This window comes from Colobus angolensis, unplaced genomic scaffold (genome assembly GCF_000951035.1).
Source record: "Colobus angolensis palliatus isolate OR3802 unplaced genomic scaffold, Cang.pa_1.0 Scaffold61, whole genome shotgun sequence".
NCBI classification, from domain to species: Eukaryota; Metazoa; Chordata; class Mammalia; order Primates; family Cercopithecidae; genus Colobus; species Colobus angolensis.
Genome location: NW_012119710.1, coordinates 3,495,976 through 3,507,518, shown reverse-complemented (window position 1 = coordinate 3,507,518; position 11,543 = coordinate 3,495,976). Strand labels below are relative to the sequence as shown.

At 42.9% G+C, this 11,543-nt stretch overlaps 1 protein-coding gene across 1 annotated transcript in view; it reads left to right on the top strand.

The window, feature by feature from the left end:
- Positions 1-11,543, top strand: part of AMBRA1 (autophagy/beclin-1 regulator 1) — a 203,115-nt gene that overhangs the window by 159,638 nt on the left and 31,934 nt on the right. The window contains exons 14-15 of the mRNA XM_011963313.1: positions 4,794-4,982; positions 6,517-6,671. Of these exons, the coding sequence (XP_011818703.1) occupies positions 4,794-4,982; positions 6,517-6,671 (344 nt within the window). The remainder of the gene's footprint in view (positions 1-4,793; positions 4,983-6,516; positions 6,672-11,543) is intronic.

Genomic DNA, 11,543 nt, shown 5'->3' with positions numbered 1-11,543 from the left:
GAATGAAAGAGAATCTCAAAAAAAAAAAAAAAAAAAAAAAAGTAGTATGTAGGTATTTTACATTTGTATTTTTCATGTTACAAACAAGGTTGCATGCCTCTTCATATGAACAGCCATTTGTGTTCCCTTCTCTTGATCTGTCCATGTGCTTTACCAATTTTTCTGTTGTGTCACTGGTCTTTTCCTTAGCGATTTTACAGGAGTTCTTTATAAATCAGAAAATTAACTTATAATAGGAGTTTCCTACTTATCATTCAAGTTTTGACTTTGCTGAAGGTTATTTTTGTCATAGAACTTATTTTAAGGAGTCAAAATTATACAACTTTCCTTTTATGGTTCCTTGGTTTTGTGTCATTATTAGGGAGATCATTTAGAACTTTTGTATTTTAGTTTTTTTAATAGTTAAGTCTTTGATTCACTAGGAAATTTAGTCCCAAATATTCAAAGTATGATCCAGTTTCCCCCCCATATGGCTACTCACTTGTCCCAACTAATTAATAATCTATTTGTCTCTATTGATTTTGGATGTTATCTTCATCATAATATTAATTTCTTTTCTGTATTTAGATATATTTCTGGACTCTCTGTTCTGTTCTAGTGATCTGTCTGATTATTCATTTGAAAGTTCCACATGAGTTTAATCTTTGAGGATTTATGTTTTATTTTACTTACTTTTATTTCACTTACTTTTATTTTTAGAGGGTCTTGCTGTGTTGCCCAGGCTGGAGTACAGTGGCGCAATCATATCTGACTATAACCTCAAACTCCTGAGCTCAAATGATCCTCCTCCCTCAGCCTTCTGAGTAACTCGGCCTACAAGCGCATGCCACCATGTCTGGCTGATTTTTTAATTCTTTTTATAGAGATGAGGTCTTGCTGTGTTGCCCAGGCTGGTCGAGCTCCTGACCTCAAGTGATTATCCTGCCTTGGCCTCCTGTAGTACTGGGATTACAGGTGTGAGCCCAGCCTGATTCTGTGTTTTACTGATGAGTTCAGCAACCCCCAAGTTGATTTATGTGAATTGCATTTAACCTTTTCCTGGAGTTAGGCTAAAGATCTTGCCACCTGCTTCTCTCACTTGAGATTTGAGATTAGTGTTTAGAAGTTTATGAATAAGGCCTCATGCATAAATAATTTTGAAATTGCTTTCCTGAAAAAAGTGGCACTTTAGATTCACTATGATTTTTAAGAGTAAACTCTTACTGGGTGAATGGAATTGGTCACTAGGCTGTCCTGTCAGAATAGGCCTTAAGAAACCCAGCAGATGAGTGGTGTGGCCATACCACAGGGGATATAGTGCCTTCAGGGAGTGTTTATGGGTCATCTGGAGCTCTGTACAGGCCTTATTCTGAAATCTGAGGGGCTCAGAGATAGCCGAGAGGAAATTTTTCTGCTGATTTAACCCCCCTTGGGTTTTCTAAATCAGTATATAATGCATTTGCAAAAGCATTGCAACTGCTAATCGCTCCCATGGCCTCATCTGGCCAGCCAGCAACAGGCTACAAATCGATCTTTGTACAAGGTGTTTGTTTATAATTTATGGAGCTGATAGGAAGGCAGAGCCATCTGCTCCTCCAGGCATCAGTATTTCTAACCCCTCCCATTCCCTGCTAGGGCGTTTTCACTTGGAAATCATTTCTAATTGGGAGGAGATTACATTGCAGAGTCTGGAACATGGCTTCCTGCTGTCTCCTGCATTGTTTTTTCTCCCTCTGGAGCTGCCCCCTGAGTTCTTGAGCAGTTTTGATTTGAAAATCCTTTCTTTCCTAATCTTTATTTCCATCCTTCACAGCCCAGCTAACTGCCCCATCATTTTTTCCAATATGTGTTTTGCCTTTAAGTGAAAGCCAGTTGTTGGAGATACATCTCCAGGACTAAGGATTGTTTGACGAGGCAACATTTCTCAAGTGTAGTCCAAGTCCGGCAACATCAGAGACACCTGGGAATTTGTTAGAAATGCAAATTCTCAGGCCCCATCCCAGCATTCTGTGTTTTAATACGCCCTCCTGGTGATTTTGATACATGTTAAAGTTTGTGTACCGCTGGGGTCACACAGGGTATGGAGCACCACAAAGACTTCTAGTGGTGTGTAAGCTGCTGGTGTCTTTGGCTATATTTCACTTCTCCCTTTTCACTCTACCTTATATTATTGTTGAATCCAAAAAGGATGAGTTAGTTGTCATTTGTCATTGGTACATTACTTTCCTGTGGCCTAAGTAAACAAGTAATTGAGATCCAAGAAATCTCTTCCTGTATGAAATAACTTATCAAAATCTCAGCCTTACAAGAGGAAACGTCACAAGTGAATGGAAGCAGTGACACTTATTGTAACTGAACATTTCCTTTTCCACATGTGAAATTAATAGACAACAAGCAGCAAATGTGAGAATGAAATTGTAAACAGAGCCCAGTGCAATGGAGCTACCAAATCACTCTATGCCTACCACATCCCGTTAGGGTAGAAGTGAAACCCCGGATCATGAGCTGCAAAATTTCTGAAACTGAATATGCTACCAGAGAAGCTGTTAAAATTTTCAGCATTCTCTTTTCGTTTGTCCTTTGCATATCTCTGTGAGCTCATTGCAGTAGCCAGGAAGAGTTGTGAAGCTGGGTGGAGTCAGGGGAGAGGGCAGAATTTGGGAGATAGCTATTGATTTGGAATCATCATCATATAATACAAACGCAAGCACAGTGGCCTGGATTTGAGGCTGACAAAATGCTTTTTGTCCATATGCCCAGTTTTTAAGGGGTTTTAGAGCCAAGCTTTCCAGAAGAAGGAAAACCTTACTTGTACTCTCCTCTGCACCCCTTGTCTCCATAAGCAGTTAAATGCTTTTTTTATGTATTGGTGATGAGTTTTGAGGGTTACTATAGCCTTCTAGATGTTTGACCAAAATGGATGTTAACACACATGAGCTAGATCTATGTAACAGCAAGACAGGAAAGTCTACTTTGATAACATACCCAACAGACATTTTCGAGACATTAAATGTAGATAAAATGGTAACTGTTCAAAGCTGTCTTAAAGCCAATAGAGTCCCATTTCCTTTCCTATTTAAGTTCTTTTGGTTCTGTATCCCCAGCTGGATTCATGTGTTGACCCAGAAAAGGAGAGGGATATTGCCATGTTTTTCTTGTTTGTTTGTATGTTTTGGTTTGGTTTGGTTTAGTTTTTTTTTTTTTTTTTTAAGCAAAGGGCTTGGGACCCTGAGTAATAAGTAGCAGACGTCCCAGTGCTAACTAGATAAATCTAGCCTTACAGGCTAGACCAGATGGTGAGTTGGGAGTTGAGCAGTAGAAAGGCCTAATGGTGATAGCAGTGAGTATTTGGATGTCATTATTTTATTAGTTAGCAAACAGAACCATCCTTGTGGTCCCTCTTCGGTTTTATGCGTAATGGTGCTGTAGGTGTTAGCCCCTGAGTTGGCACAATAGTCTTATCAATGTGTTCTGATGCCTTTTTTGATATACACTGTCATCTCATTAGCAATACACAGGGAAAGGAGAACAAATAGAGTTTTAAAAATCACTCTAAGTGTCAGATCACATAAGCCTGGGGGCCTCTGAAAGAGCAATTCCTTGTTTTGTTTTCCTTGAGGTAATTTCCTAGGGAAACTTGCCCTTGACTTTTTTTTTTTTTTTTGGATTACTGCAGTAGATCACCTGGACTCTGGCGAGGGCAGCTGAGCTTGGCTTTTAAAAAATTACAACAATGCCTCTGACAGTGGACATCTCCTTCAAATAAGAGAAACAGTAAAAAGTTTCTTTACTTGAGGTATATCTAAATGGGACAAAGCCCTGATGAGCTTGGTCTGTTTGAATGTGTTATGCTGTTCTGCCTGGGCCCATGATGTGGGCACTCTTGTTCTATGCTCACATCAAGGGTAAGCCACTTCCTCCTGGCAGGGAATCGCACAGTGGGACTCAGAGAGGGATTCAAATGAAAACTGAAACAAGGCCTATAGGCACAGTGCCAGTTAACATCTCATTGGTCCTGTCATGTGGAGTGGATGCTCCTTACCAACAGACATTCCTCCACCCTCAGATCTTGCCACCTTACCAGGCTGAGCCTGCTGCCTGCCTGACCCTGCAGTTTGTTCTCAGGAACTACTAAGTGCAGACTAGGGCTGCCATGGACATTGGCATAGAGCATAGTGGGAAATGAGCCCTGGCCATCCAGCCACAGCTGGGCATTATTGTTTTTCCTCTCTTGGTAGAGTTAGAGATTAGTATTAGGAAGGAGCTGTTCCAGAAAACTGGTCTCTAGATGTTCCAGTTCTCTTTCTCTTAAATGAGAAAGCAAAATACAAATTTGTGAAATGGCTTTCTTCTCCAAGGTCACATAACAGGTGTTGAATAGGATTCCCACCTCAAGAAAGCTCTACCTGTATCACCTTTTTCTTGGAACCAATGGGTTTGCATTTTCATTTACCTCAGTTTTGATCTCTGGGACAATAACAGCTGTTAAATGGCTCTCTAGGAATAATTTTTAATAACTTTTTCCTTATCTAATCTCTCAAGTGATATTTCCTAAATGTGAACTAAGACTCAGCAGGTGGTTGTGGTGGTGGTGACTATCCTGTAGTTTCCTGCTAAGGTGGGAGAAGAGACATACTTTCCTTGCCTCCTGTGTTTTGTTCATTTGACATTTTAGTTTGAATGAGAAGGTATTCTTTAGCATTTCTAGACAAGGTGCAGGCCCTTAGGAAGTCCCTAAAGTTTCTTGGCCCCAGAATTTTTACAATATCAACTCCAAAGTTTCTTATCCTCTTTTCTTTCTTTGTCTGATGCAGCCTCTGTGAATGTACTGGTGCAGAACTGCAAGATCTACAATGATGCCAGCTGTGATATTTCTGCAGATGGCCAGCTCCTGGCAGCTTTCATCCCCAGCAGCCAGAGGGGCTTTCCCGATGAAGGCATCCTGGCAGTATACTCCCTGGCCCCCCATAACCTGGGTGAAATGCTCTACACCAAGCGATTTGGTAAGGGATAGGAAGCCCAACCTAATGACAGAGGGACACTGGTGCCTTGGCATGGTCATTGCTAGGTGAGGCACGGCTTGGGTGGGAGTAATGGTCACATACTGCCCCTACCTTCACTGGGGCACAGGCCAGAGAAAGATTGCTTTGCAGGAGTGCTGGCTGGTAACATTGCAGAAGCATCTCAGGATTACAGTCCTACCGCATGCCCCTGTTACGATGGCCTGGAATAAGGGAGGAGGTGGTCGCAGCACACAAATGCACTGCAAGACAGTTTGGCATTGTGTATTTAAAACCTCTCAAAATGTGTCAGCTCTTTGGCAATCCAGCTTTTAACGAAATAATCAGAAAACTATACAAAGATTTACATATAAGGGTGTTCACAGCAGTGTTACCATACAGAAAAATGTCAAATTGTTGCCTTGAGACTGTTTTTTTGTTGTTTTTTTGCGGAGGGAGGGGGTGGTGGGTGTTTTGTTTTGCTGGTGTCACCTTGAGTCAAATTTAAGTGTTTTTTTGTTTTTTGTTTTGTTTTGTTTTTTTTTTGGAGACGGAGTCTAGCTCTGTCGCCCAGGCTGGAGTGCAGTGGCGCGATCTCGGCTCACTGTAAGCTCCGCCTCCCGGGTTTACGCCATTCTCCTGCCTCAGCCTCCCGAGTAGCTGGGACTACAGGCGCCCGCCATCTCACCCGGCTAGTTTTTGTATTTTTTAGTAGAGACGGGGTTTCACCGTGTAGCTCAGGATGGTCTTGATCTCCTGACCTCGTGATCCACCCGTCTCGGCCTCCCAAAGTGCTGGGATTACAGGCTTGAGCCACCGCGCCCGGCCTGTTTTTTGTTTTTTAAGAGTTGACTAAACAAATGATGGTGCAGTGATGGAATTGCTCCACTGGCCCTTAAAATGCTCTTACAGAACAGTGTTCATAATGTATTAAATGAAAAAAGTGGGTTTCAAAATAGTAATATCAGGATGTTAACAATTTAAAAAAATGTTGATAATAATGGTTAGCATTTATTAAGTACTTTCTTTTTGTTTGTTTGTTTGTTTTTTGAGACAGAGTTTTGCTCTTGTTGCCCAGGCTGGAGTGCAGTGGCGCGATCTCAGCTCACCACAACCTCCATCTCCCGGGTTCAAGCGATTCTCCTGCCTCAGCCTCCCGAGTAGCTGGGATTACAGGCATGCGCCACCACGCCTGGCTAACTGTGTATTTTTAGTAGAGACGGGGTTTCTCCATGTTGGTCAGGCTGGTCTCGAACTCCCGACCTCAGGTGATCTCCCCGCCTTGGCCTCCCAGAGTGCTGAGATTACAGGCGTGAGCCACTGTGTCCAGCCTTATTAGGTGCTTTCTATATGTCAAACGCTGTACTCAGTATGTATATGCCTTCTCATCATACTCCTCACTACAGTCCTATGCGATAACACCAGGATGAGCAAGTGAATATGAAGATTGGAGAAAAAGAAAAGAGTAAGAGTGAACGTTGTTTCCTTGGAATGGCCAGAAGTCTAGGAAATATCTCTCTGTTCTGTTGGCCCTCAGGTCCCAATGCCATTTCGGTGAGCCTGTCCCCAATGGGCAGATATGTAATGGTGGGCTTGGCCTCACGAAGGATCCTGCTGCACCCCTCCACAGAGCACATGGTGGCCCAGGTCTTCAGGCTGCAACAGGCCCATGGTGGAGAGACCTCCATGAGGGTGAGTGCCATTGCTTGTGCTTTCACTGTATGGCATCTCCCCTAGGCTTGGAAGGGTAATGAGGGACAGTGGTGTAACCTCCCAGCCAGGACCAGAGCTATCATGCAGTCATAAGGAGTAAGGAAGGGCTCTAGTCAAGCCCATCCATGATCTGCAGGCTTCATTTGTGGAACCCCTGGACTATCAAAGGCCCTTCCTCACACCCTAGAACATGTGCTGCATTCCCCAGAGGCCTGCAAGTATCTTCAGATAAACTGAATACTTCCTTACTCCTACATGAAACTTTTAATCTGGAGATGCATAAAGGACCCAGTGAACTGCTTCTTTTTAAAGCTTTGTGTGTGTGTGTGTGAGGAAACAAGCTGTAAAAAGTAATAGTATGCCATGAAATTTTTTTTTCTATGAGTTGTAATTATGATGGAAGATGAAGACATTAGGCAGCTGCTTTATTCTTAATCATCCCATTCATTTCACCAATGGAGAAAAGGTCCTGTCTAGGACCCTGTCTTGTCTGAGACGTGTCGCTCTTATATTGCCATAAAAGCCTTCTGGGCATCCTGTGTTTGGTGGCCTTTTGGCCTCAGCCAGACTAATGTGCCTGAGTGAGCGTCCCACATCCCATAGGTGCTCATTTAGCCAGGGTTTTGTCAAGAGGATTCAAGCATTTGAACAGTTCTCTAATTAGATAGTATTTAAGCTTTGTCTGAAGCTAAGAACCTGTGAATTTCCCAGTACTTTGTGCAGTCTGTACCATTTATAGTTGGATGTACTTGGTCCATTTTTTGTCTTTAGCTGTGTAGTGTGTATGTTTAATCCACCCAATTTGGTTCAGTGTAAGCTCCTTAGAGGGATATCCCTCAGGGGCCTTCATTTAGTGCTGTGCATGTAGATGGTTGTTGAATGTCTGGAATGGGAAGCATTTGTTTTAAAGAAAAAACTAGAGAGAGCACCCATTATATACAAAGTGATAGAAAGTGGGTGGCCTGGTGTGGTCCTTTCTTCTCCAGCCTCTTCTCCCTCCTGTCTCCTACAGATATCCTCTGTCCAACTACACTGAACCACTTTCCAAGCTTCTTGAATTTGGCAAAGTGCCTTCTTGCCAGGGTACCTTTACTTGGAATGCCCTCCTGTCCCCTATCTCCAGCTACCTGGAAGCTTTTCACCTTCTGTGGCATCTTTCTTAGTTGAATTGATCACTCGTTCCTTGTGCTATCATTGTACCCCTTACACACTGTCATGGCAGTACTTGTCACACTAAACTGCAGTTACTTGTTTCCATGTCACTCTCTTCTCCTGAACTGTGAGCTCCTTGAGAATAGAGATTGTGTCTGTTTTATCTTTATGAAGTCCAAGAACTTCATGGGGAACCTGACACTTAGTAGAAAGTGAATGAATGAAAGAGAATCTCAAAAAAAAAAAAAAGAAGAAAAAAGTATCCTCTTTACAATTTCTAGATGGTAACTAGCAGAACCAATGATGGATGACATAAAATCATGTCCCCACCAAGCTTCTGAAAGGAAAACAAGTCATTCTCTGCTCTTGATATCACAATGACAAGAAAGTTCTGATCTTGAATTCGATATGGCTGGAAATATTTGACATTGGGTGAATAGGAGATGTCATTGTGGGATATTCATCAAGCCTATTTTCTTATCTAGATATTTGAGGATGGAAGTTGAGTTTTCATTTAAATATTCTCCTGACCGGGCACAGTGGCTCACACCTGTAATCCCAGCACTTTGGGAGGCCGAGGTGGGTGAATCACCTGAGGTCGGGAGTTTGAGACCAGCCTGACCAACATGGAGAAACTCCATCTCTACTAAAAATATAAAATTAGCCAAGTGTGGTGGCACACGCCTGTAATCTCAGCTACTCAGGAGGCTGAGGCAGGAGAATTGCTTAAGCCCAGGAGGCGGAGGTTGCGGTGAGCCGACATGGTGCCATTGTACTCCAGCCTGGGCAACAAGAGTGAAACTCCATCTCAAAAATATAAATAAATGAATAAAAATAAATAAATATTCTTCTTTTGCTTCTCTTAAACAGACTTGGCTGGTAAAAGCACCTGGTCTCTGCTTTTCACCACCTGGAATCCCAGTCGCAACAGCTGCCCTTCTAACCCTTGCAGCCTAATTGTGGAATAATTCTTTATAATCATTAAGAGATAGGATCTGATTTGGGTAGCTCTGACAGACCTCTCTAGCCTGTTTCATAAGCCAGGGCTCTTGCCCAACTCCCGCACACAGCCTGCCAGTCCTCCGTCCTAGCACAGTTCCACTTGTCCATTGTAACCAGAAACATCTGGCTGAAGACAGTTACAAAGCAGAAGCCAAGGTGGTGGGATCTGTTGTCATATAGGGGACTGGCACCTCAGGGAATGTGGCTAGAGAACTCTGCTGAGGAGATGTGGTCATCCAGTCAGTCCCTGGCTGTCCTGCCAAGGGGCTCAAGGCAGCTAGCCAGCAGCTGCCTGCGTGGTGACGAGAGCTACTGCCAGGCTGCCCAGTGAGCCTTTTTTGTTTCTCAGTAGGTACCATCTGCCACCAAGCACTAAGAAAGGGAGCTGAAGTACTTAGAAAGTTCCCATTTGGGAAGTGTTCCTGTCACCCAAGAGACAGGATCAAGGCATCTCAACAAGGTTTAGGTCAATCTGGTGTCCACCCAGTCTGACTTTAAAGCCCCATGCTATGGAAAGATTTCTGGTTTTCCAGGTCTTGGTTGCCCCTTACATCCAGAGGCACCAGATCACTCAGCAGATGTCCCTGAATTCAGTGATTAGTGGAAGGGAAGACACCAGCTTTTTTGGATAGCTGTGCTGTATCACCATTTAAGCGAGAAGTGAATTTTTGTCTGAGAACAGGGAGCAAGGGTTTAATGGGACAGTAGAGCGTCTCCCTCTTTGCACAGGTAAGTATAGGTGGTGTCTCCATCTCTAATGTCAAGCTCTGGCCATAAAGGAATGCTTTAGTGGGTAATGGGCCTGTCCTAGAGCTTTGCTACTCAGAATTCCCCTTCTCTCTGGTGTTACTTCTTGGAATTCACTGTGGTAATGTTCAGAGAGGCAAATGTGTTGGGCCAACAGACATTCCCAGGAGAACATCCTCCAGAGCATTGATTTATTTTAAGATGGCACTAAGTGACACCTCTCCCCAAGAGATGGTCTCTGACACAATCCCATATGAAAACTCTTCTAAAAATGAATTGCTAATTGCTATTAGCCTTGATGCACTTACTCTAAGCAGTTCTTCAGACCTCTGGATCAGTGCTTCCCAAACTGTGGTTCTTGGACAACTTACATTAGAACTAGATGGGTCCTTATTAAAATACAGATCCGTGTCAGACCTAAATTCAGAATAAGAATGGGAGCCAGAGGGACCCAGGATTAGTATTTTTAAAGCAAGCTTTCCTTCCTTCATTTTAGGTGTCTGCCCTCAGCCTCCTCAGCAAGGCAGAGTCAATCTCAGTTCTACTTGCCATTGTGGTTTTGTGTGTGGTGCTTTGATTCTTTGCTAATTATGTTGCAGGCACAGTGGTGTTTGTCTTCTATTTCCTACCAAACTCAGCTTTTTGGCTGTGTGTGCCTCACCTCCCATCTTTTCTCGGCTGTTGCTGCTTTCCAGGTTTCTCCCTTGAATAGCTGTATGTGATGGAGTCTTTTCTTTATGTTGAATCATTTTAATTTTTGTTGAATCATTTTAATTTTTGTCCTTATTCTAGGATCTAGGGTCCTTTTGATCTTTCCTTTCTCTTTTTACCGTGTAATCCTCCCAATTTCCTTTCTCTTTTTACCGTGTAATCCTCCCAATTTTAGTGATGGGTAAGTCAGGAAAGTAAGACTGGGCACATCTTTTCTCTCTCCCTTCCCACTGTCCATTTGCGATTCCTCCAGACTGGATATGCTACTCTCTATGACTCAGAGTCTTATTTTCTGTCTGATTCCCTTCTACTTGAGCCAGAGAGGGCTTTTTGTTAATTTTTGTTTTGTTTTTAGGTTAAGCTTTTAGAGACTGCTGAGCTGAAGTTTTGCTGAATTCTCAAAACACTTAAACTGCCTGTGTTCCTTCTTGGCTTTCATTTTCTAATTGGAACCAGGCACAATATTGTATAGAGAACTGCAATTAATTTTCTAAAATAGTGGCAACTTGGACAGTGTAATAACTTTGGTTGTAACCAAGTGAAAGCATAATAACAAAAATACAAAATTACTAATGAAACCGGAAAGAGTCATATACCACATTGCTCCTCTAGTCTGTATCTCAGTAAATGCTGTGTTACTTAGGAATAGGGGCAGAAGTCTGCAACTGGGCAGGGAGGTTCAGGGACATGAGGGCGAAGCTAGGTCATCTTGAGCTAGAAAGCAAGAATAAGGATTAGTGCTTTCAGCACTGGAATTAACATGGACCACCCCCACCCCCCAATAAGTGGGGATTGTAGGCACGTAAGTGGTTTAGTAAGAAGTGAAAAAGATCCTCATTGCCTAATTAATTGCTGCAGATCCTAGAGGCACTAGGAACTTGAATCTCACCAGGAGTAGTTTGGTTTTCTCCTCGGTCATTTTATTGGCAGAAGGGATGACTAAGGACACCTTCATTTGACTTGGGTTAAGGAGGAAGCTCTGGGATAGAATGCAGTTTAGCTCCCCTCTCTCCATGGAACAGTATTGTGGTCTTTAAGGGAAAGCCTCCAATACCTAAGGGTCAATTTTATTGAAAGCTTTTTCTTTGTGGCTGTGTGGTAAAACCATAGCCAAGGGTTGAGTGAGTGTTACCTAGACAAATCAATAGTTCGTAGGACACATTGAAAAGAAAGTATCCATCTCTCTCCCTCTCCTCCTCTTCCCCTCTCCATTCCCCTTCTTCTTTTTTTTTTTTTTTT